The sequence below is a fragment of the Numenius arquata genome, chromosome 18 (assembly GCF_964106895.1).
Source record: "Numenius arquata chromosome 18, bNumArq3.hap1.1, whole genome shotgun sequence".
NCBI classification, from domain to species: domain Eukaryota; kingdom Metazoa; phylum Chordata; class Aves; order Charadriiformes; family Scolopacidae; genus Numenius; species Numenius arquata.
In genome coordinates, this window is record NC_133593.1 from 853,700 (window position 1) to 880,453 (window position 26,754).

The following is a 26,754-nucleotide window of genomic DNA, read 5'->3' on the forward strand; positions in this document are numbered from 1 at the left end:
TCACTCTCTTGTTTCTTCCTTGGGGAAGTACCCCCGCTTGCAGGCTACATCCACCAGCAGATGGAGATCTAGGAAGGAAAGGGAACAGTGAGTGAGTATCAGCCCTTGTTTCACAGCGCACACACGGCGATTGTACTTCCAGCAGGGACTATGGAATATGGCCGGAAAGGCAGATTATAACTTGACAATTTGAGGCCTCCTGTTTAAAGAACACGAATTATTCTAATGTTGCAAAACTTTAAATATAAAACAACAACGCAAATTATAAGAAGAGTGCTCCCATTCTTCACGATACATTATTATTGAAGTATATTATATTATATTATATTATATTATATTATATTATATTATATTATATTATATTATATTATATTATATTATATTATATTATATTATTATTATATGAAGCATATATTATGAGTGCACTCACTTCCGTAGATACCAACTGCCAAATATTAATTACTATAAAACCCTGGCAGGATCTACAGAAATGTCCACTCTGCTTGTGACGTATTCCCTCCTTTATCCACAAAAGGCGCAACGGCCTCAAAGTACACCATAGCTGGTGCCACGCTCCTAGAGAAAACTTGTGATGGCACAGACAGAACCAACAAGAGACTCATTTTTTGAAAATTACCTTCATCTGTGGCAAAACGGGGATATTTCCAATGTATGGCCAGAACTTGCTGGTTAAGAAAGTGAACAAGTATCCTGATAACGTCACAGCAGCACTGCCACTGCGATGTCACCCAGGTGAACTTTCATCTCTCACCAGACACATTCACATCTTAGGAAAAGCACTCCAGCCCTTGTTCTTTTTCTATACTACAAAGTTCCAGCCAAGTAGGCACCAGTTCTGCACTTTCTGACATCCACCTCCTGCCGAAGCAGACTGTTGGGAATAAATCTGGAAAATGCACAGGGATGGAGAAATGCAGGGGTTGGTAACTCTGAATTCTGTGAAGTTAGGAGACGGCATCTAACATCCACTCATCCAAAGTAGCAGGCTGCCAGGACAGGTAATTTGAAATAGATCATGAAGTGAAGGTAACAGCAACTGAGCTGGAGCAAGAAACTGCAGCTCAGACTCCTGAGAGAAACTTCCCTTTGGGCTTCAGACAGGAGATGCTGAGAGTTCACGCAGGCCTGTCCCCACATTAAGAGTTAACACCTCGGTAGGAGATCTCACTGTGACCTATTAGGAACACTATTGAACTAAATGAAATTATTTTTGTCTGGAAGGTGTAGGAAATAGTTCAAGTGGCCATATGAAAGCATGGGAGACCTTGCCTGAATGAAGATTTGCCCTTAGCAATTGCACCTATAAATCTATTTACCATGACTGAGAGGGAAGGCAGTGGCACTGGAGCAGGTGGTAAACGTCTAGGGCATTTGCAGCATGATAATGATGGATTCTTACGAGTCAGTAGCATCTTACGTCTGTGTTCTTGTAGCAAAAAAAATTAGAGGAAGTTGCCAGAATTATTTGAAGGACCAGACGACTCACAAAAAATAGATGGCTAGCCATTGAGAAAGAATGCTGTTCCTTAATGTATCAGTATCGGCTTAAATGCTTAAAGCCAGAAGTAACAAATTCCCCTGCTCCAACCTGATATCCCTATATCCAGAAAGAAGTGCTGCAAACAAAAATTTCTCCAATCAGAATCTGGTCCTTCTTATGTGCTCTTTTGGAAGAGGAAGCACAAAGCACGGGAACTAGGTCCATGCTGACCAGCTGAGCGTAGCTGTGCAGTCCAGTGCAGAAGAACTGGGGAAGGATACGTGAAGAATTTACAGAGTTCCTACCAATCATTCGTGAAGTCCAAAAGGACTCCTTTTGCAAGTGTGGATGCTGCCAACATAAGCAGTCAAATTTATCCTCAAAATCCCATTTTATAGATGCGCACAGCTAGAAAGTAGCGGAGAAAGAAGATGCATCATCAGCATCTTCAAACCTATGTCCTAAGAAAGAATCTGGGGCTGAAAAAAGCAGTCCCTGAAGGATGGGTTATCCCTCAAACCTCAGTGTGAAAACCACGCCAGGAACTAGAGCCAAACCCACTGTCTCACAAGAAAAGGAATGGGAAGGGAACAGAAGACACAGCCCGTGCTCATTAGCAGGGATGGATCTTAGTGCTGAATTAAGTTCTGCACCCTCTGCTGCAGCCTCTGACTCCCAGGACTCACAAATAGCTCTTCTCCTGCTGCTACCAAAGAAAACAGGGTCCCTCTGCCAAACTGTCAGGTACAAAGACAATCAGTGCATGAGGACTAAAGATACACTTAAACACCTGCATTCAAAACAAAGGGTAGGGCTCTTCACCCACTGTGCAATTAACCTATGTTAACGACGTTAACTTACAAAAAAACACAGTGGATGCCTTCAAAATGTGACTAGAAAAATTAACTGCATAATTTTGGAGTTGGACTAGATGATCTTTATGGTCCCTTCCAACTCTAAAAATTCAGTGAAATTCAGTGAAAAGTCTACTGAGGCCTTTTCTGCTTAATAGCACAAATATGCCAAAGATGCTGTTGGAGACAGGACAACAGAGAGACCTTTCATCTTGACCCTGGTTGGTGGGATGCTCTTAAAACTGCTAGGCTTGAATTTAGCTGAGAAGTTGGTTAAATACATTGTTCTTCATTTGAAAAAAAAAGAGTTAACCTATTTCAGTGATTTAGGGCGCTGCAGAGATGGGCTGGCAGCTACAGAGGGAAATCCCGGGGACAGCACTTTCGTAAGACAAGAGCTGTCTCCCTTGCTACAGAACAGCTGCAAAAAGGCAAAGGAATCTGGTCTAGTTGTTCAAAGGAAAATAACACCTTCTCCACAAGGGAGGGTTTGATTCTTGCCTCCTTTATCACATTATCACCTTGGTTTCAGCCCAGAGCAGCTCCCAGTCACAGAAGTGACTTCTCCTTCTGTCTTCATTGCAGTAGCCTTTGGTAGCATATTACGTTGGTTCTCAAGTTATCTAGAACTTGGTGTCACCACGTGACAAAGAAAAGTGAATCATGTCAGCAGCCAACTGAAACAGATGGAACAAAAGCCTCTCTATAACAGGAGACGTATCCGAGTGTGGGCTCAGAAAACATGCCAATGAGTGCCTGAAGGAAAAGAGGAAGATGGATAGGCCTCACTTCCAGGGGCTACGTTGTGAAGAAACACCTGGAAATTTTCACAATGCAGTATTTTAGCACAGAAGGATTAAGGAAGAAGTCGTCTCCCAAGACTTACAGAGGAAAGGGGGAACCGACAGACAAACATGTAGTCAGAGCAACAGAAGTCAGGTTATATTTAAACCTTCAGGCTTCCAGCTGAGATGCAGGGGATGGGCTGTGCCAGCTTCCAGCCTTGGATCATTTATTTTGGGCCAACTTGAGCCCAACCAGGTTTGGCTCAGGTGTGCTCTCTGTCCCCAGCCTTCACACGCACATCAAGCCTAAAAGGTGCAACAGTGGAAACGCAGACCTGGATGACTATCACATTTCCCAGAGAGTAGACTCTACACTAATTGTTGCTAATTAGCATTAGCGTAACAGTGTTTCATCTCTGTGGAACAATCCCATGGAAATGCTTTCCAAAATGTTCCTGTACATAACTTTACAGCTGGCATATTAAGCAAATGTTTTGCCGTAGATCTGAAAGCTGAGAAGTTTGCTAATTACCCATGGTACCAGGAAGTAATTGAACAAGAACTCTCAATTCTGTGTTTTAAACAAAAGCCTGTCTTCTTTCAAGATGGCATCCAACCTTTTTTCTCAGCTTCCTGACAAAAAGACATTATCCCTTACTTAAATGTTTGAAACTGATGGGCGTTATGAGCTGAATTATTAACTAGCATCATTATCTGGAATCTAGAAACTACCCTTTGAAGTGAGCAACAGCTCTTCAAACTCTACAATCAGCTCTTTGATGAACAGCTGTGAGGGAAATAGCTTCTTGCGAGACTTTCAGGCAGCACCAACTTTTCCTCTCGAATGGATCCAAAGTACTTTCTGTCCTCTTATGTCTGCCCAATCTGTGGACATTTAGGTTTTTCCTTTAGTTGCTACATTTGTGAATTGTTTGGCCTCAGATGTTCTGTTGCTTGTTTTCCCCATGTTTCAGCATACACACCAGCAGGCTGATACAAAATTTAATTAGTGATCTGAGACAAAAAGTTTGGAATTCTACACTGATTTCTACAGTTTGGTGGGGTTTTCCCCTGTTAATTCAATAGTTGCCTCATTACTCAGTGTTTCCTTCGCAGCACTGTCACCCTCCAGCAAACATATCTCTGGACTTCATCTCAATATTGTGACACCCAGATTTACGGCACAACACCCAGGACTTCAGGTTTTATTTACTGATATAATTTATACCCTTTTCCACACAAGAGTAATTAGCGTAAGCGTATCTATAGAAGCATGTTGGTAAGTGTACTGAGAGATTGTACAAGTATAATACTTTCACTGAAAGCACAATGAAGTACTGACGCTGCAGCCAATAACTAAACTATTCTGATCTCCCCTTTCTGTAATAGTTTCATAGAGCTGTCTCGGTAATCTCTAAAAAATGTAGAATCTCTTCTTACCAGGGGACTTGCTGCTGTGTCTTCTTTTCCTGCATCTACGTTTTACAGATGAATCTGCCTTTTCTACAGGTTTGTTTACAGGCTCAGCTCCTGAAGCGAATTGTCTCTCTTCTGTCTCTGACATGCTGGATTCACATTCAACACTAGCGTTCTCCTTTAAAAAAGCAAACAAAAGAAAGAAAGAAAACCAAAAATCCTTCAGTATTTTCTTGCAATGATTTTAGGGACAAAATAGTAACAACTACCACTCTCCACTCCAAAAGGACACCAAACAAGTGTTGAACACTGCCTGGACGGTTTACATAGTAAGTGTTTTTAATTCAGGATTAAGACTGCCAAATTGAAACTTGAGCTCTTACAAAATGTCGTATTAAGCAAAACACGAAATCAGAAAACCAGAATATACAAAGTTAGGGTCCATGTCCTCACAGCCTGAGCTTTGCCCTCAGTTATCGAATTAGCCAGAAGAAAGAAGGCAGAAGAAACCCAGGTGCACTCATTGTTACAAACACGTGTATTAGTAATGACAGATCTGGTTCAAACAACCTGGCAGAGCTGTGTGATGCAAAACGACACATGCGAGCTGCACATTTCTGGGTGGAAATCTCACCCCACCCCACCCAATTGTTAAGACATTAAATTATAACGTGTTGCTTGCTTTTTGGAGCCCTCTGCTGCTGCTCCATATGTATTTTGCAGGCAACCATTTACTGAACTGGTGTATTTTCATGATCATGTGGCAACAATCTGTGGGTTAAAAAAAAAATAAATAAAGCCAAACAACCTAGTTATGTTTTTATTCCACTGAGGAAGTAGAAGCCCAAAGTGAAATACTTGGAGTTTACCTTTAGACAGGAAGACGTTCTCACTATCACCTGTTCTAGAATATTCATCTTTTCTACAAATATCCTATCAATCAATATCCTAAAGATGAATGATTGTTTAGAGCCTGCAACGTTTCCCTCTATTAAAGAAAAAAAAGCTTTCGAAAACTGGCAAGTGTGAGTTTACAGAGGACAAAAGGTCATCACACCTGGTAAGAAGATATTAGTATTTCCAAAAATCACATTTTCCACCTTGAGTCTGTTGTTCCTCAAATATATAAAAGGCAATGTGTATGCATGTTAATAGAAATACATATACATTCTTTGACAAAGTTGTATAACAATATTCAAAAAGGCCTGTGCGAATACAGTAACTGAATACTCCAGGGAGAGCTAGTTCCCCCCAAGATGCCTCCTGCACTTGCTAGATACCACTGCAGCATTTGCTCTTTGAAATGTGCCGTCTGTCTGTACCGCGCGAGCACTGGTAACCGTTAACAAGGCCACGTGAAAACCATCGGGCTGGCAATGCCTTGTGTCTAACCCCTGACCCACAACTCCTTCCCAGGCAGAACCACAAAGAGAAGGAGGGAGGACTGTAGTTCACTACCTTCACCAGCCAGAATCCAAATTTCATGAGCGATGATCTAAACCTCTCCGTTCCTGGGGACATTTACATAATAGTAAGTTCTAGAAAAATGAGTAAGCTGCCTTAACCAACTAGTGAGAGAAGGGAAGATTTGTCGAGCACCCTAATTTGGATACTCCACAGGACAACTGTTCTAGAAACAATTCTACAAATTTCATTATTTAAAAAAAAAAAAAGATAAATAGATACACTGCGACCTGAAGAGCAGTATCAGACAGGGGATGTAGAAATCAAACTGCATTGTTTGATAAACAAAACACAAATGCTTATTGGGATAAGCATTATGGAGAACTCCAGACACTCTGACCAGCAGTTCTTCTACACAGGGCCTATGGATGCTGCAGTCCCAGGAAGGCTAAGGACACCCTGGGCTGCATGGGGACGAGCCTGGCCAGGGAATCCGGGGAATTTCATTCCCCCCTCACTGCTGAACCTGTACTTGCAGCGCTGTGTCCAAGTTTAAGCCTTACAGTTGTGTGTGTGAAAACTGAGGAGCGATGATTCTGCACAGTACCCCCTTCAGATTCCTTTCTATCACTGTGTTCCCAGGATCTGACACACCAACTCCTTAGTAATCTAATATACAAAAGGCAGTAATGAGATTTTCATCGTAATAACATCAGCCTAGCCCACACAAATCTGGCTCCCAAATTATCTCTTTTTTTATTGTTTTTTTAAGTGAACGTGTCTCTGACCGTGGATTTACCACATCTGTGGACAGACTCTTCACTCAGACCTAGCACTCCTGCAATTTCAGAGTCCCAAAATGTTGTTTGGCAGAGAATCAAAGCTGCCAAAGCTGACGGACGTGAAAGTTTTGCCTTTTCACTTCAGTTATTGAAAAATGCCAAACCTGCTTCATCTCACGGGTCACACGGCTTATGAGACAGCCGCTGGACTATACCCATACCCAGCCGGAACCCAGTGAGAGGCTGAGGTGCTACAATTAACAGCTCACATGAATGAGGCTTGCTGGATTAACCTACCCCAAAGAAATCAAGAGTTTCAACCTTCAGACAGATATAATGCCAAGGAGACTGAATGAAATAGAAGGCAAATTCCTCTTGATCAAGCATTACAGAAATGTTGTATTTCCACTTTAAGAAGAAAAAAAAAATTTCTTATGAGTAGGAGTGGAATAAAACATGTCCATTAAAGGTCAAAACCTGTAAAAGTCTAGGACAGGAATTCACTGAGGCTAAGAGGACAACGTTGGATCTGAACTATTGATTGTACTAACTTTTTTCATGTAAAGAATTGCTCTATAATTTGCTATCTTTTAGGAAATCAGGAAAGCAGAGTAAAGCAGTTTTCTACTGAACTCTTAGTTCTATGAGGAGGACAGTTTAAGGCTGACTAGCTTTCACAAGAGCAAGTCAATGCTAGGAAGTACCGTGAAAGAAACAGAGAACAAACCAGCAAACATCTTTGTGCCGCTGTAAAAATGGATAGTTTCCCCATAACTTCAATGCTCTCCTCATTTCAAAAAAGGATGCAGGAGAAATGGAAGAAGTTGAGAACTAGCCCAAAGCTCAGCAGAGGTGCGGAGCAGCTGCCGTGCAGAGGAAACTCCAGCAGGACCGTACGGACGGGCAAAAAGACTGCGGAGGAGGCAGTAATAAGAGATGTGTGAAATCCCAAGTGACACACAGAAAGCGGCCAGGGATGACAGTTGAGGCTCTCTTCTGAGACAGAAACCAGGAAGCATCCCATGAAGCTGGTAACAACCACGCTGAAAAGGCACAAAAGGAAGCTCTTTGTGCAATAGATCGTGAGCAAAATATCTGTTTGGCCAAAGGACAGTGCGCTAAAACTGACGTCATTTCAAGGGCTGACTTCAGTCCACAGAAGAGAAACCTAAGATTAAGCATACGGTATCATTCCCAGTCCTCAAGTTGAGAGGAGTTGGAAAGTTGGAAAGGAGGAATGCCATGTTGTATTTACATGCCTTGTTCTTGCTCTTCCCTGTGTACCAGATCACAGCCTATGTCCTGAGACCTGACACTGGGCAGGACGGGCCTTTGGTCTGACCCAGCAGAGCCGTTTTGATGTTCTTGTATTAACAGTGGAGGAATGTGCTCTTCCTGGGCTGTTACACAGAGGAATAAAACTGTCTTCTGTGCATGGCCACTGTTCTGTCATAAGCTTGGTCTGAGTTAATGGCACTGACGGCTACTGAAAGCCTCAGAAGGCTTCCAGACTCAGGGATAAAGCAGATAGCAAACCGTAGGAGCCTGATGGGAGTACAAGTACAACTCTCCTTCGCTGGAGAGTTCTGCACCTGCAGAATCCAGATCCCAGACCTGGAAACCTCAGACCCCAGGCTCTGGAAACGCCACTAGACAAGGGGAGCCAGGGGTTATGTTAACCTTGCCTCTCCTGAGTTTGGGAAGAGGGCACTAGTAGGAGAAAGAATATTTCTAACAAAAAATTCTGTCAAACAAATGGCCTAATAGTCCCTAAATTCCTCTTCAACACAGAATAAGCCCCAGGTATTTATCCAGCTAAAATATAGATAAACTGACCAGAACCAACATGGGGATTCTTACCAATCACACCAGTGATGGGGGTCTCAAAACCAAAACAATACCCCCAAAACAACGAGTTTGGACCAAAAACTCCAAAGACCTACAACAATGGCAAAATGTACTGCTAAAAACGCACTTCCAAAGTTGTCAAAACTGACAATGTTTAAAGTGAGGTCAACACTTAATGAGTGGACACTCGTTAAGGGGTACTGCCTGCTCTGCAGGCGCTAGACAAGGATGTGCTCTTCTCTACACAGCACTGAGCTGAACAGTCTGGTCTGGGTTTGAGCGTTGCAGAGCCTTGATCAGAATATACATCTCTTTCCATAGAGAAAGAATATATATCCAAGAGACAGAATATATATCTCTTTCCATAGAGATCCCCAAGAGGAAGATGACTAAGAACAACCAAGTTTGCACCAGCTGAGGATTTCCAAGCTTTAAACTCCACCGAAGGCATCAAGGTACTGAGAGAACAACACAACAGCAGCTTCAACACATACACAAAAATGAACATCTGGAACACCCCTCACTGCACAGGAGCCTTCTAATTCTGTGTATGGGGAAGACCAGGCACAGGCAAATGGAAGTACAATTACAGCTTGCTGGCCACCACACAGCATAAACAAATGAAGATGCTTTATACCATTCAAATGTCAACAAATTACACTTTCCATAGTAAACAGAAACTTAATAACTGTTTATCAGAAACAATCTCACCATGTATCTAAATTTTAAACAAAAATCTTTGCCTTCAGTGGCACTTCTTAAAATTAAAGATACTATGTTATAACCTGAAAAATGAAAATGAATACACCTGCACTATGTATTTTTCCCATGCAAATGAGCCCCCTAACTTGGCCAACACAGGCTAACGTATGTCATGCTCATTAACACGGGATACATTTTCATTCTTTTTTAAATCTTGTTTTACCAAGCAAACCCTTCACTGTTCATTAAAAGCTTAATTAAAGAAGCTTTTAGTTCTTAAACAGGCAAGAATATTAAAAAGCTATCCATCCAGACTCTAGCATTACTATTGAATATAGCTATCTCAAAAAAGGTGTTGTTTATCTCCCTTCCACCCCACCTGCTCTGGACTGAATGGTGCTTCCTGGACAAACACGACGGAGGATGGAGCTGGGCCATGAGCTGGTTCTTCTCTCAGGTTTTTGTGTGCTTCCTGTGTGCTCACAAATTCTTGCATCACTCCAGCAGCGTCCCCTTCTGCAGATGCAGTGGCACAGGTAGCACGGAGAAATTCAGAAGGCTGGGATGGAGAACAAGTTACTGCTTGATCTGCTCCCAGAACAAATGATGCGTCTGAAGCTACAGGACTAAGAGATTCCAGTTGGCTTTCCTCAGTTGAAGAAGGTGTATCGATATTCTCAATATTCACCAGTTGCCCTCTGTTAGACTGAGGGGTTGAGCACTGGCTCTCCACAGGTTCCACTTTCACCATGTCAGCTTTGGGTGATGAACACATCTCATCAGCAACCCGAAACAGAGCTTCAAGGTTTTCTTCTGTCTTCTTGTTTTCATCAAATGTATCACAAGGCCAGTTAGAGGGCAGAAATTCAGCTGCGTAAGGTGAATGCATTGGAGGACTCTGGAAGATACAAAATATAGTGAACTTTTATATAAAAAAATTACAGTGACAAGATGTGTATTAGCTCTTTAAGGCTTTGGAAATGAACCTCAGCAATCAACTGAAGCGATCATTTATCCAAAAGCTTGAAAGACTGTCTGTTATTTTCAGTTAAAACAACAGGTTCAATTAAAAAAAAAAAAAAAAAAAGGCTACTACTTTGTCTTGTTTTTCATTAACCACCTTACTCTTGGATTGCTTGCTTCTATCTGCTGTCTGCCCTGAAGAGAAAGAAGGCTACTTACCAGAAACTGTGCACTCCTTCAGGTGCTTTGTCTGCAAACCTTTGCACTGCAGGGAGAAGTGCACCCAAGCGTCCAAACCAGGGACTTCTAGTCTGAGCAGGACCTGTGGGGGTACAATAGAACCACCCCTTCCCATGCTACATGTGACAGAAAATGATAGAGCAAATCTACCTGCCTTCAGTTCTTCTAGAACTCAAGCATTCCTGTTGTGTAGAAAAACAGCACAAACCACAAGATTTTTAAGCAAGAGAGAAAGGTACGTGTACTGTAAATGTGCATATGGACAACACAACCCGAGGAACTCAGTTACTTACCAATAACATCTTTTTCCTCTTCAAGTGATTGTCCATATGCGCATCCACACAAGGGGTGATTCCCAGGGATGCTCCAGTCCCAAAATGAAGGGGAGTTCAGACACCTATGAAAACAAATACTGTAGAACTGCCCTGTCTGTCACAGCCTCGCATCCGGACACTCCTGTCGTGACACAGTGTCCCACAAACGCACGACTCAAAGTCTACAGAGTCTACTCAAAGTCTGTACAGTAGCCCTATAAGTCTTCAGGTCAGAAACACTTCCTGGAGAACCTGCAGATGCTGCCTTTGCCTTCATGGGGCAGGTCTGGACACTCCTAAAATATTTCACTGCAATGACATCACAAGAGGACAGGACACAGCAACCCAATGCTATTTTTTTTTAGTAGAATTCATATAAGTCAAAGAATGTTTAAAGGAGAAAGAAGACAAAGACTAGTTTCTCAAAAGCAGTATCTCCTACCCAAGTGAAATGATAAATCACATTTTAACAGCCAGTGTCTGTACTGCTATTTCTTCTGGAGATGACTCAAGAGTAAAGTGACCCTGGAAGGGTCATTTCTTCTGACAAATATGAGTCATATAATGATGCTGGAGAGAAGCTCAGGTATATTTAAAATATGATCTTATTTGGAAGAAATCTAGTATGAAAGATTAGTCCTTAGTGCCTGATTATCCTCAGACCTTCTAGCTGAGGTAATGGTTAATAAAAAGCTACTTCCATAGATGAGTGAACTAGAGCACAGGAAGCCCCAGGATCACCTACAAGAAAGCTATTATCAGACCAAATGCCAGCGAAGGATTTGGTCTCTCAGCAGCATGAACATTAGAAGTCCCTGAAGGAAATACCAGAAAGAGATGAGATCCCTTCCTCTGGGTGTATGAAGTCAAGTTCTGTTGTGGCTTCATGGAGATGTGCCATTCTGCAAATAACCAGAAACTTTGGAGCTGAGGCGGGGGGCGGGGGGGGAAAGGGGAGGAGGGGAAGATAAAAGGAGGAGAAGATAAAACCTGGAATTTGAGAAATTTAGGTTGTTAAGCAAAGTCTTTTCATTAAAGGCAAGTCACCTTTATATTTATATGATATAGACTTAAACATAGTTCCTTTCACTTAATATTTTTTCAGTTGTACTTTTTTTAAATATTAACAAGGTGTTTCACTTTTGTTGCATTGCATGTTTATTGTGTTAAGAAGCCAGGATTTTAAGTAAGACCTGGGTTACCAAGTCAACTGTCCAGGGATGAGACAACCCCTACCAAAACCAAACCAACCAGCCAACCAACAAACAAACCCACACTGCTGATCATTTGAGCTCAAGAGGAAAAAGGATGTAGTTTAGTAGAAGTGGTGAAAGGGAAGATGGGCATTTCACACCTTTTCAGGGACTGCTGGGACCAAAACAATCTGGCTTGAGTGCTTGGGCAATCATTCAGAAGTAGTTCAGATTCAATTTAATTTTGAAATGGCATGGCTGATTATCACTCATCACAAATAAAAGCAAACTACTTAGGACTGTTTTTAAGGTCAGGAAAGTTTTTCCTCTTCTTTTTTCTCCCACATTTCTTTCTTCCATTTCTAGTTTCCTCTTGCTTCAGTTCCACAAGGAAATGCTGACAGTTTAATAACAAAGCTAACAGCAACAATCAAATAGCAGAGCTACTAGTTTAAAAAAAATGGAAAAAAGAAAAAATAAGTCACTAAAATCCAATAGGTAGCCTTGGTTCATACCTATGATAAAGCAGCAAGGAAATACTGCACTAATGGTTCAGAGTTGCCAGAACGGCTGTTGCAGAAGACAGCAGGAGTTTTCTCTCACAAGACTCATTCGTATCCAAGGATCCTGATTCCTCACACTGACCCACACCCCACTTCAGGAGAACCCAAATGAAAAGGAGTATGAAGCTGTACCTGAGCTCCCAGTTTTTTAACCAGTTGTGATGGGAGTTTAATGCAAATCTCTGAAACCTTGATTTCAGAAACTTGACACGAGACGTACCCTAATCAGCCACTGTGCCTGGGTATAACCATCTATACCCCCTCACCGTCCCACGCCGTAATTCTCTGTAGCTTTTTCTGGAGAGCAAACCACAGGCAAACAGACGTTGACCTACCAGCCTTGTCTGCCTGTGTCCCAGGCAGGGTCACTGACGGTTCCAGCAGGTCGGGAGTGCACGGTACAAGCCCAGCAGCTGCCCTCCAAGCCCCAAAAAACTGTCTCAATCTCTCCTAAACGTAAAGTGACACTCTCTGCAAGACTCAGTAAGGATTAGTACAAGGTTTAGGTTTTCTTGTCCAGCAGTGCCTGGTTTTCCTTCTGAGACCACAAAAGACTCTCTGGATCCAATAGAAACAGGGCTGGTAATGAGCTTGCTGACAGCCAGTGCACTGGTACAGCTCACTGTCTGCTGGCCTGGCCCGGCAGCTTTGTATAGACTTTGCCGGTAGTATCTGGTAGGCCACAGAGTGATCAAACATCCCAAAATGCCCTGCAAACCACCCTTCAATGGCATCACACTGAATTCCTGCAACCGGTGGAAGATATTGAGCAGAATGATGCAATGCAAAAGTTCTACTTTTTGTGAAGAACAATAAAAAAGTTTAGCCAGACAGCGTTGATTACTTTTACTGCTTTGGAGGATTTGTACAAGTGGTTACTGATGATCAATAAAAAAGCAGGGCAGGATGATCTGGGAGGCATTCCTCAGCGGGAGTCTGGGGAAGTATCTACCCCAGAGCACCCAAAAGTAAACTGATTATTCCCCACAGCTCAGTGAGAACCATGGGCAAACCGCTGTCTTCTGTACTACCTGCACAGCCGCTGTCACCATGGTCCAGGAGCAATGATCTATGCTACGCTAAGCCTCAGAAATCCCAAGAAGTCCTGTTGATCCATTCTGTGTGGTATTTGTGGGATCTTGCTGAGAGACAGCCAGTTGCTGACCTGGTAGAACAGATTTACGCCACTGCCTGCCTGTGGGCTGCTCACACAGAGGATTACCTTCAGCAATCTCTGCCCAGATGCACCAGCAGTTTTTGACTGGGAGTTCCCTGGTTAGAGCTGTTTATCAAAGCATCCAGCAGTAAGTGGCCTAAATCTCTTTTCACTGCACACACCGCCCATGGATTTGCTTCTCCAAACAACTGATTTTTACTAGACCCTTTGGACAGCATATTTATAGTATCTTTCAATCTAGCCACAAGGACTCCCTTGGAATGACTTGCTATTCCAAACGTTGACAGATCCTCATGCCCTGGCTGAAAAAGAAGCTTCCAGAACCCTCATGATGAAAGTGAGAGGACAAAGATGCACTGTGTGAAAAATAAATACTAGAGTATGATAGCATGATCGGCCAGTGGCTATTTATATCCTTACACCAACATGTTATCCTGGCCATGTTGGATAAGCTTGTATTTAAAAAAATCGTGAATAAAAGACAAAGGTTGATATGTGCAAGACAGGAAACTGGATGATCAAGCTTGGGTAGGTGAACCCTTTTTCAACACACATAAGCATAACTTGCTTTGCTTGTCCTCTGTGAGGGAAAAAAAAAGTATATGCATTATGCTGTCATACAAAAGGAAGCCCTTGTGTTTTTTACTGCAGTTTTTTGATATTTGATAAGCCGGGCCCTCCAAATAAGTTGCAGTTTCCACCGGAATTTTATAAAGCACTTACAGTAAGTGCTGTAGCTATCTTTAATAAGACATCTCTGAGGTGGGGCCAATTCCAAAAGTCATCTTAGTTTTTCTCATTCATCAAATGAAACTCAGGACTGCAGAAAGCTGTCTGGGACAGAACAGTGGAGCTGTTTCCCAGTATTTTCATAATATTAAAGAATCTCATTTTGTCCAGTCAAGGACATTCTTCAAAGATAAACGTAGACTTGTAACTGAAATCAATTCTGGTGAAGTCAAGCAAAAAACTTATACAGACAAAACCACTCCACTGATGAGGACACCCACTATGCTGCTACCTTGAAACCTCACTTGAATTACAAACCCACGCGTTTAATGTTCAGTGGCTCTTTGAAATCGATATTTGTAAACCACATTACTTTCACTTTCTCAAGCAGATCAGTTTTCACATTTATATCCTTCACTCCAGAAGTCCATAAACCTACAGTTCATTCCTACGGTCTCCTCAGCTCTCACCTGATTTCAGTGTGCCACACTCACCTGGAAGAAGCTGCAGTAGGTGTATGTGGAAGCCGTAGGACCAGCACAGCCAGTCAGAGGATCTGAGTGGGCAGGTGGGGAACAGCACTGCAGCGCAGCTGCGAGAATTCAAACACAGTTATCAGACTTCCAGAACTTATGTTTGGTAGGCAGGGTTTTATTGCTTACTCTGATTAAACATTTCAATAATCACACAGTAAACAAAATTCCAGAAATGTATTATTACCTCCCAAGTGATTTTAAGACTGATTTCTTCATCTTAAAAAATATTTTTTCTAATGTATGCATACATATATTAAAAATAGAAATTGTAAAATTGATATACACACATAGAAACCTCATAATCACAGTCTTTTGTATCTTAATATCACCTCTTTGATTTGGCTGCTTGCTTTCTCATCACAATATACCACAGAAAGTGGACTCACATAGGAAGACTCTAGACATTCGTACAAAAACACACACACGCAGAAATTAAACAGTGATTTTATTCTAAAAAGCAACTTTGTAGGTGAGGCAGTATTCTGCAGGTATTATTTTTTGGTGACATGCAGAGACAATTTAAAAGTAAAGGCATTATTTACAGAACACATACTCTGCAATCATTCTGAGAGAGAGAGAAATCCCTGATGAAATCAAATTTAGTCTAATGTTCATAAGAAGTAAATGTAATAAGTATAACTTGAGACAGCAAAAAGACTAGATCAATTTATTTGCAGTGCTTGACACTTACATGGGGTTTCACTCGAGACAGTTGCTGCAATAACCAAGATGTTTTTTTAACACCTGCACCTATTGCCCTTTTTAATATGACATTGCTGGGGCTTTGTGCAGTTTGGAGCAACAAGCACAGGTGCTGAACAACACAGAAAGAGCCAGTGGACATCCTTCTAAAGAAGCACAAGATATGTGTATGACTTTTGTTACTTCAAAAGCTAATTCTGAGCAGTTTTCACTCACTGCACACTCCAAAGTATGTTTACAAACCTCAGAAAACCACCAAAGAAAACTTTTGAAGGGCTACTGTAATAACAATGCAAGACAAAGGAGAAATTTCTGGTAACCTGCTAGAGTGATTCTACAGAAAAAAACCCCACATATTACAAAGAACCTATTTTCTAAGAAAAGAAAAGGAAGGACCCGAAGGGACAAAGTGAAATAGTAGGTAAGTAGGTAAGTGTAAAACACTAAGTCTAGTTCATACGCTGTGAAAAGCTACAAGTAAAATATAAACGACGGTTCTTACAGTTAGTAGAGCTTACAGCAAAAGCAACTCATTAATCAAACGAATTGTTATGTTTGTAAATCAAAGCAAGGACAACAAAAATAACTGTGCAGCAGACTAGACTGATGGCCAATTCTGAATGGTTCTGAAATGCAGAATGTTGCATAAAAAGAATGTTTTGCACTCACAAGAGCTTTTTTTTTTTTGCCAGCTCACAGGCTATGGCAGTGACCGATCGAACAGCAAGAACAACTGCATCTGTGGAAATATCATGGGAGATGGAACGGAGTCAAAGGCAGTGGGTTAAGAAGCGAATCCACAGTGAGATGGAGGCCAATTTTAGATAAGCACCACCACTCATCACCCATAGTCACAAAAGGAGAGGCACCACACATTCAAACAGTTTTTTAAATAACACTGAAGAAATCGCTTACTGACAGGCAGTGTTACCAAAGGCGAAGGTGACGACTCACTTATAATACTTCAAATCTTCAAATTGAATCAAGATTCAATAAACATACCTGCTTTTGTCCTACCCTGTTAATTGCAGAGAAGAAATTTATAAGCTCTTTTGTCTAAGATATAGTTAATGTAGTCATACCCAGAAGAAATTACCAGCTGAAGCACATTCTGTCACTGGCTGTTACGAAATAACTGACAGTGAACATGGATCTCATTTGAATACTAAGGAGACAGGGATGAATGGCATCTTATGGAATAAATGAATATTTACTGAATAAATTAAGAAAAAGATACAGCCCCTTCTATCAAACAAGATGGATCAGCCTCAAAATAGATTTGGTTTCTGCCAAAAAAGAGACGTACTTCTGCCCATACAAGCTATGGGTGGAAAATTTTACAGACTCGGTAGGACACAGTATGTAGAATATCAACACTGATTTATGAAAATGGAATTGCTGTCTGCAGGGCTATAACCAACCTGGCAACGGACCCCTGAGGACAAGCGGAGATCAACGAAGAGCACAGTTCAAAGAACAAGGAAAGGACAAAATACTCTGCATCACAAATATTCTTGCACATTATCATATTTCAAACATACTGAAAATATCTGTGGATATCCAAAGAGGTTGCAAAGACATCAGCCAAAGAAATCAATACTTTTAAAGGAAGTTACTTATAAGTATGTTAACAAAAAATTTATAAGCAAATACAAGTTATAAATCTGACAGTTGAGTAAGAAAAATTAGAAGGAAATACAATTGAATAGAGAATGAGTTGATACTGGATAATATATACTGGGGAGGAGTCAACAATACTTTGTGTTTAAAAGAAGTCACCCTTCATTGCCCTCTTGAAAGACCTCCAGTAGGTAAACAAATATGGATAACTGTGATAGGATATTTAGATTTCCAAAAAGCTTTTAACAACGTCATCATCAGAAACTCTTACAAAAACTGAGGAACAACAGCATGAGAGGGAAGGCTGCACATTTAAAAAATTATCTTAAGGATACAACACAGAAGATTGGAATAAATAGGCACTTTTCACAGGTGAAACAGATCACCAGTGGAGGTCCCCAAGGACCTGAACTGGAACTCATGGTACTCATCATTCTAATAAAGTTCTTTAAAAATGGAATGAGTGAGCAGTGAGGTGATGCTTGCTGATAATACCAGGTTATTCCTTCAGAAAAGAGCAGTCAGCTACGAAGATGTGGGAAAAAAAACCCTTACGAGTTTCCCAAAGCCACCAGATAAAGCTCCACACTTAGGATCTCACACAGAAAAAGATGGGCTCGTGGTTGTCAATCAACAATCAGGAACTAGATCTTGGTATTATAGAACATAGTTTCAGAGAGGTATCAGCCTGATACTCAGCAGCTGTCAAAAAGACCTCCAGAGTCACAAAAGAAACAATCAGGTTGTTAGGAAATACTACAAAAGGGAATGGAGAATGAAACCGGAACGTTATTATTCCAGTGTTTAAATCCATGATTCACACCTTGACCACCGTGTAGATTTTTGGACTCTACATCTCAGTAAGAAAAAAGGTACAGGAAAGGCAAACGTGGGTGATGTACTGCACACTTTTCTGAAGGAACAGTGAAGTGGGCCAGGACCCTCCAATCTAGAGAAAATGCAGCTGAAGGAATTACAATAGAAGTGTTTAAAATCATGAACGGTGCAGTGAGAGGGATATGGATATAGACAAATGCACAGAAAAACCAACTGGAGATTTAACGAATATGCAGTAGGGGCAAAAGAGATAAGAAAAGGTGGCTCATTGCACAAAATGCAATTAAGCTGTGAAATGAAGCCCTTGTCACAGATGTTGTATGTGCCATAAGTCTACATTGGTTGGGAGAAACAGACATGTTCACGGAAGCGAAATCCACCGAGGGCTATTAAATACGACTCCTGTTACAGTTTATTAATTCCCTGAACCCACACTGTTGAGAGTATTTTGGAAAAGCATCAGTCCGTGCTTTCTCTACTCTTGCGCTCCTCCTTGGCCATTACTGTCACGGGAAATGATGAGCTATAGGGACATTTGGTCTGATCAAGGCTAATATTCTTATCGCCAAAGCAGAGAACTATTCATTAGAGAATTAACAAGGCATTCACTAAATCCTGTTTTCTCAACACTGGCAAAATCAGATTAATTGTATAAAAATAAACAAGTGAAATTTAGCTAGAGGTGTAACAATATTAACATCATATTCTTATATACATCTTCCTCTTCACGAGACAACATTGTTTCGTGGGCTCTCAGTGTTTCAACAGAGAAGAACAAATCAATCATCTTTGCTGAAGACATGAAGGCTACAGCTCTACCAGTAAATTAAATGCACCCAGACCCATTCTCTGGCACAGAGTCTGATAATACTATTAAAATCTCTTACTCTTCCAAGTTAAAACAACCACATCCGAACAGCCCCTTGGGAATGGCCCCAAACCCATGACAACCACTGCCCTAAGCCCCACGCTTTTGGGGGAGAGTGCTAACCACTAACGATCTAATGATAGAGCTGATCGAGACACCCAGGCACTTCTCCTGGCAAAGTCTAACACAGTAGCACAGACACAGACAGATATGCTTGAGCTCAGCCATGGTTTTAGCAAAGATGTATCTTGCCAAATATATCTGGAAGTTAGAACATCTAACTAAGATCTAAGAACATCGAAACAGCTCCATGTCACAGTTTGATGTGTACACATTTGTACTGCATGCTTTTTACAGGTTCCAACACTACAGGCAAACTCAGGAAAGCTGAAGCCCAAAAATAAAAGCAAACCCAATATGATCAGCAGCAAATCTTTACCATAATTTCTCCAAAGATATGCTGGAAATTGAAGGACCACATGTACCATCTCTATGCATTCAAGACAGCACCAGACACTAATAAGTGTTATTATCAGCTCAACTGGTCAAAGGGGATGAGACTGACACTCTCCAGCATCTTTCATTCCACTCGAGCACGCGCTACATGGGAAATACCAAAGAAGAACCTTAAGACCATCCTTTCAGTGTGAAATTACCATGTCAGGTCCAAAAGTTATGCCTACGAGAAACTAAGTCATCAGGCAACTGGGTCAACAATACTCAAAGGTGTGCAGAAAATTAGGGAATGCAGCTGTGCCTGTTCCTGCCAGACCAATGAACACATCGGATTGGGCCTGAACACCAAAACCATGCAAACTCCAATCCTTTACCAACCAAAAGATTGATGAAAATGAGGATGATACCCAAGGTCTCTTCAATAAGGGAAAACGGGAAAGACAACGTTGTTGGAACTGTCTTAGGAATTTCGGAGGGATTAACTGCATTACTGCTACATAGACTGCGATGTCTAGCAGTCATCAAGAGTCTGCACAGTCAATGAACAAATGGGCTCATCAGAAAGAAATGAATTGTCTTCCAAAGATATACGTCTAAGAAAGCTGGAATGACTCAACCCCTGGGAGGTGCCTGTTTCTCTCTGCTGGCTACATATGTAATCTAGATGACAAGCCCAGGCGTATACAACTAACTATTACACATTCAGATGAATCTTAGGCAAGATTAATCCTACTACTAGTTTTACAAGTACATTACTAATGCATCTAGTCTGCTTTTCTCAAGGGAAAACACGGTGCTATTTATGCTGTGTTAAAATAGATATTGTGTTTTCAGCTAATTATTTATTTTAAGAATCCCCTTTTGACTAACGCGTGAATTTTAAGCTTTACAGACAAAGAAAAGTATTTATCTGAGCAGAGGATGTATCATTCAGAATAACGCGACGACTGCTAAGCTACCACTCACCAGAAAGGCTATCATATGCAAACGGACCCTGCAGCCACAGATGTGTTCAGAAGGCACGACTGGACTTGAAATGTCAGCTGGCACCAATAACTAACATTTCTCACATAGTCTCCTTGACTGATTTTTCATTATTAGGATGCTCTCTGATAATAAAGCTTCACTGCCTTTCTTTGATGCAATCCTACTGTTATCAAAGGTTTTGCAGATAGTTGCAAGCAAACAGCACTAAATCCTTAAAATAATTATGGTCTAATGCTAGCAGGAAAAAAGATACAGATGAGCATCTTTCATTTTACTGCCCTTTCAATAAGAATCATAATGAAAAAGCAGGGAAATCTTTTTGTCACTGAAGTTAACAAACAAGTTTGAATACACATAAAAAGAAATCTTTTGACAAAGTTCTACTTTGATTTAATTTCATGGGACTTCAAAAGTGAAATGAGAATAGTCAAGAATAAGATTGAACATATATACTTTAGTCCCCTCGCTTATGACATAGCTATTTTAAGATTAACTGTAACTTTCCAAATAAGCCAATCTTAGTTCTGTGCTCTCAAGATGAAGGAAAGCAGATTTTTTTTTCATGTGGATATATGAAGAAATAAGCTTTTAACATCCTGCATGTTATAACATCCAGAAGAAAGGGTAGCAGAGAGATGAAGAGATACACAGGAACAGAAGTAAAAACACTGTGACAGTGTTTTTAGTGACAGTGCTAGTGACAGTGAAAATGAAAAGATTTGTAATACTCTCTAGTGAAATGTCAAACTTATCTTCTCCGAAGTACTAATGAATTCATCGGAGTTTTCAAAAGCCTCAGATTCAATAAGTTGCTCTATTTTAGTTCGTATTACACCTTAATTTTTGTACCTTGCAAAATTTGTTATGCTTTAATCATGCTCTCCTCCTCACCTCCTGCCCCAGAAGATTTTACCTGTACAACATAGCCAATTTATTCTTTAAACTTTTGTAACTCCAGTGAGAGAGACAAGCGTCATCCAGTTACAGAGATATACATATTCATGTCCAAATCTGCACTAGTCTCCCTCAACGGCTCCACAGTCAGTACTGCAAAATAGGCCCTTCCAGGACGTGAGTAATCTCATCCCAAGACGAACTCTAAACCAAGCTGTATGAATCGCACCCGGGAGATGCCCATTTCCTCCCCTTGACTATAGAAGGGGCTTGGGGGACTAGTTGAGATACAGACATCTAAAATTCAGTATGACGAATTTCAGCCTGTGCTCTGTAACTGATAGAAAAATGAAATGGGGACCATCTCCCATCTAAAGCAGGCATTCTGGATGAGGCCTTGAGCAACCTGGTCGAGTGGGAGGTGTCCCTGCCCATGGCAAGGGGGTGGAACGAGATGATCTTTAAGGTCCCTTCCAAGCCAAACCACTCTGATTCTCAGGACACCCCTACTAGTTTGCAGCTGCTGATGCAGGCTCTAGCCACCGTAGTAATCTTTGTAAGTAGCACAGGGCGAGGAGCGCATGGCAAAAGCTGCCTGTCCCTTAAACATTTAAGAATGTCCACAAGAAAGACCTAGCTCCTCAGAATCCTTCCTTGACAAAAATGATGTTATGGAAACAAGTGATTATTGTCTGAAACGTTCTTAGCAGAGATCTCAGAAGACGCGCACAGAAGATGTGAAGATTTCACTGTGGACTTGGAGAAAGACAGCTGCCACCATACGTAGGATTTCTAAACAGGAATATCTCTCTTAGTGAATGTGCAGCTGCCAAGGCAGAAACAGGCAGAAGGAAAGAACAATAACTGAGGTTTAGTTTGTTCAAGAAAAGAGTCACTATGTTCTGAGTTTCAGACGTTTTAGGGAAATTTTAAAAAAACAAAACAAAAAACAACAAACACACCAACCCCCCCCAAAAAATAACCTATCATGTGATTTTTCCAATTCAAAGTAAGGGCAAGGAAAAGAACAATAATTTGTTTCAACTTCTCTTCTGAAGAATAAAAACACTTAAGTGAGACTGAAAATTTTAGCAGAAACATTTTAGACAAAAGAAAGGAATCAAGACTTTTGTACTTTCTAGTCTTCGGTGCATTAAAAAAATACAACATAAAGCAAGCAGCAAGAAAAAAAAAATTAAGATCTGAAAATAGTATGAGCAGAGTGAAATATTCTACACACTACTTTGACTGATCTTTGACTTTTAAAACTTACTTAACCTGGGAAAACATGAGACCAAGGACTAGCATACTACTTTTCAACAAGTTCTCAGTGCTTTAATATCATCATCCAAGTTTTGCTTGGATTAATTTAAAAAATTAATTTAAAAATATTTAATTTAAAAATTTTAAAAAAATATGAGCATTAGCCTAACACTGACTAGCTGTGGACAAATGTTTTTCTCCTCGCCCTTTAACCTCAAAGAGAGCCTATCTGGAAAATCACCAGGGGACGCTCAGAATCTGGAGGAAGAATGGGATTACCAACCAGAAAATCTTTTTGCTTTAAAGGTCTCTCTTCCTTTTAGACTTTACACTTTCCAATTCTCCCTTGAGATATACACATGACAGAGCATTGTAGAAAAATACTTAAAAGTATCACTTTTAAATACCTTCTTGAAAAGCAAGTGCAGAATTTTTTTCATACCTGTTGGATAGTAGGCTTGTGAGTACTGCATTGAAGATGTGTAGCTGCTGTATTTTGGAAGGGAGGTGGCAATGGTTTGAGACCCTTGCTGAAGAGGCAGCAGAGAGGCAACAGGCTGGAGTGTGTACGTGACCTCTGTTGGAAACCTCTGGAGAGCCGGAAAGGCAACCCCTCTATCTGGAAAAGCTGGGGAAGTCTCATGCCCTGGAAGCAGCCCCAGAGAACCCTGCCACGTTCTGGAAGGGACTGGAGTCCGATCGAAACTTTTTGTCGGTAAAGTGCTGTGGTTCTGGGATGAGGTCGATATGTAGGAGTAAGGAAAGAAACTGTCTTGACGATAAGGTTGATGAAACTGTCCTACAGTCACCAGTCCTGCAGCAAGTACAAAATAAAGTGAAACAAGCATTAAGGAAAGGAGTTTTCACAGGCAATGAAAGGCAATATAAGGAGCCAAGGCTCTACAACGTGATTTGGGAAGACTACCATTGCTCCGATATACTCAATCCAGAAACAGACCGTATTCTTACACCTGAACGCACAGCAACTGCTGCAGTGGCAGATTAGTGTGGTGCCAACACACAGCTGTAGCACTCAAACTCCTTAGACTTGCAGTAACAAGTTATCAGTGTTTAGAAATATGCTATAAATCAGAATGCATAACCAAACAAAAGTAAATTAGAAAGTACTGTGTGTGTTAAATCAGACAATTTGTTTAAAAAAAAAAAAAAGGAAATCGTTAAGCAAGACCAAGACTTGACCAAACTCCAACGCTGACAGCTCATGGACAGCTAAGGGAAAGGCAACACCAAAATCCTCCAACTGACTTGGAAACTAATTTATGGCAAGTCATATGTCAAGGAAAAAAAAAAAATCAACACCAACTCTTCCAGTCAGCGCAACTAGTTCAGTTTAGACTAAAATATCCCAAACTTTGCCATTTTGTTATTTCCTGTATGTTCCTTTTGTTCTTCCTTAGTTTCCTCTCTTAGTCAGTTATTATTTCATGAAATGGTACCTAGTCGTATATCATGACAGCTCAATTTCTATTACAGGTTTTAGTGACTTTGTTGAAACACTGACAGTAACACCAAGAATGCCTACGCTCATCGAATTGCTAAAAGAACTACTGCATCTGTGACTTTTCCACAGCATCGTATATAGTAATTGTAAGAAGTTTCAGGATAGTTTACCTCAATAGGGCTTATCTAGAAGCCAAGTTTTTCTCAGACCTGCAGTTCCAAATTCTCACCCTAAAGGACTTTTTACAAAAATAGCCTCACATTTACCTCTTTCACTCCTCTGGGAACTAATTCAAGAAATGGGTAACATATAGTCATTATTCTGCAAGTTCATATTAAATCATTAAGAATCACTAAATAAATACCACCTGTCCCTGAAAATTTAGTAAGAATTAACGTAAAGGACCATTTATTTCCTGTTCAGCATTTTTACCATATATAAAAAGAGAATGAACAGAGGAATGAGTATTCCTTTGTTTATATTTTACCTTTGGATAGGGAAATTAAGATTATCTAGTTTTAACATATAAACAAGACACCAGAGGATGCCAAGTTATGAAGCACCAGTTGTTTTACAGGAATTATTCCTGGATGTTTAACAGAGTTACATGTTACAAGACATTTGGAACAGACTGACTCTTTGCAAACAAAAATATCTTTTATTTATCAAATTACCTCACATTTACAGCAAAGACATGCCCCTAACAGTTAGTACAGAGCACACCAGAAATTGTCAGCCTGTCAGAACTTGACTGCATATAAAACCCAATGTTTTCCTTGTTCTTTCTGTCTTTCTAGAAACTGAGACTCCTGGAGCAAAAGCTCTCTAAAACTGCACCCATAAAAACAGAGGCCAAAAAATTAAAAGGCCTTTACTCTGGCAACAGCTTGCATTACATCAGTCAGCCCAGATTTCACTGAAGAAGTCTGCAATGACTCATCTTAGTCTTAACAATATTAACATCAAATCTCTAATTTAAATGCTTCCTAGCCTTGGTATCAAAGTAAGTTCCTTTGCTTCTCAAATGCTTAATTTTTTCTTGGTATTGCAGCTGTAGCTCCACACACATCATAGAAACCACCACACAAATGAGATGACAATTCCTACTCTGAAACAGTAACCAAGAACAAGTATTGTGATTTTCTACTCTATCCTAAACGGGCCTGGTGCTGGAAGCAGCAGTACTGCTCTTCCCCTTGTCCTGCACGGAGCCTTACAGCTCCGCACCCACACGCTGCATCACCCTGGCCTGAGAGCCAGCCATAAAAAGTCCACTCAAGTCTTTTTCTGGGATCCTTGCGCTGAACCAACACAGCTGCTCTACCAGCTACAAGGAAGATGATGGTTAACATGCAACCAAGGCAATGGGAAGTAAGACTGCTCTTTTGGTGGCAGCCTACAGCTCGATCAGCCTAAGAGCAAAACAAGATACATCTTCCTCACACACTGTCAGCTACAATGCTCTGCTGCTTATATGGAATTTATGGAATAATCAGACTTGTCCTGGAAAACTTGGATGCTCTCAAGGAGGGTCAGAAAGAAAGGAAACCTGTTCTGAGGCTTTTAAACTATTATTTTCTGTTTAGCTCTCACCTACTCTACTCTTTAAAAACTATTTAGCTTGTAACTCTTTTCAGGAGATAACTGACAGAAATCTTATTATGGGGTCTTTTCTAATTTGCACAAAACTGACAGCATGCTCTAGCTGTCACTTCACATGACCCATCCTATCACAGTTTTAATGAGAGCTTACTGAGCATCCCCACCGACAGGCAGGGAGGACTAACATTCATCTGGTAGAGCTGTGCCAGCTCCACAGAGATCGGGCGAGGGTGTTCTTAATGTAGTACACAATGGGGACCACATTGTAGTCTAGAGGCAGACTGAGATACATATGAACCACGTTACCCATGCTTACCGGCAGCAGATCTACCTGCACGAAGAACAACCGTTTTCCTACACCGGGTGAACTGAGCAGCCACCAGCAAGGACAGGTAACCCTCCTCCCTCAGGGGAGTGCCGATTTTCAGACCTCATGCCACCCAGCGCTTCTCAAAACCCACCGTGGCCCCACATGGCCCGCCCTGTCTCACCGGGCCTGTCGGCCTCGCCGAGCGTTGAGGGCGGCAGCAGCAGGTTCCCGTGCAGCAATGGGCCAAGCAGCCGCTGGAAGCGGTTGGGTGGGCGGCTGGTCACGTCCAGGCCAGCTGCCAGCTTCGCCTTGTTGGTGCTTGTCAGGCGCTTCAGGTTGACAAGGAGTTCGGGGCGATCGCGGCGAAAGTGAGGGCTGTGGAAGTGGTGCAGGGGCCCGGTGGAGCTGTCACCATCGCCAGGCCCCGGGCCCGGCTCAGGCCTGGGCCCCGCCACGCCGCCCGCCGGCCCCACCACCACCTTGCGAAAGCCATAGAGGTTGAGCTGCCGGATGAAGCTGGTGAAGTTCTTGGTCTTGAAGAGGTTGGCGCCACTGCTGGCCAGCCCTGTGGCATGGCCCGGCCTGGCGCCCAGCAGCTCACACTCGAAGAGCGGCTGGTCAATGAGCAGCCCCTCGCCGCGGGCGTCCCAGCGGATGGAGCGGAACCGCGGGCTGTTCACCAGCTGCCACAGCTTGGCCGGGAAGTTGCTGGGGTTGATGGCTGCGGGGAGCTGCGGCTCCTCCAT

At 41.6% G+C, this 26,754-nt stretch overlaps 1 protein-coding gene across 1 annotated transcript; it reads right to left on the reverse strand.

Moving 5' to 3' along the window:
* Nucleotides 1-26,754, reverse strand: HSF5 (heat shock transcription factor 5). The gene is made up of 6 exons (XM_074160846.1): nt 26,190-26,754; nt 23,077-23,448; nt 14,966-15,063; nt 9,672-10,190; nt 4,581-4,734; nt 1-68 (listed from the first exon to the last, which is right to left on the reverse strand). The coding sequence occupies exons 1-6, from the start codon at nt 26,752-26,754 to the stop codon at nt 1-3; spliced, it is 1,776 nt and encodes a 591-aa protein (XP_074016947.1).

Bases quoted from the DNA above. Each gene is read 5' to 3' on its own strand.
- HSF5 (XM_074160846.1), bottom strand. From the start codon at position 26,754: ATGGAGGAGCCGCAGCTCCCCGCAGCCATCAACCCCAGCAACTTCCCG. The intron at 10,191-14,965 runs GTGAGTGTGGCA...TGTATCTTCCAG, and splicing joins CCTACTGCAGCTTCTTCCAG to AGTCCTCCAATGCATTCACC. The intron at 69-4,580 runs GTAAGAAGAGAT...TTTCCTTCCTAG, and splicing joins ACACAGCAGCAAGTCCCCTG to ATCTCCATCTGCTGGTGGAT.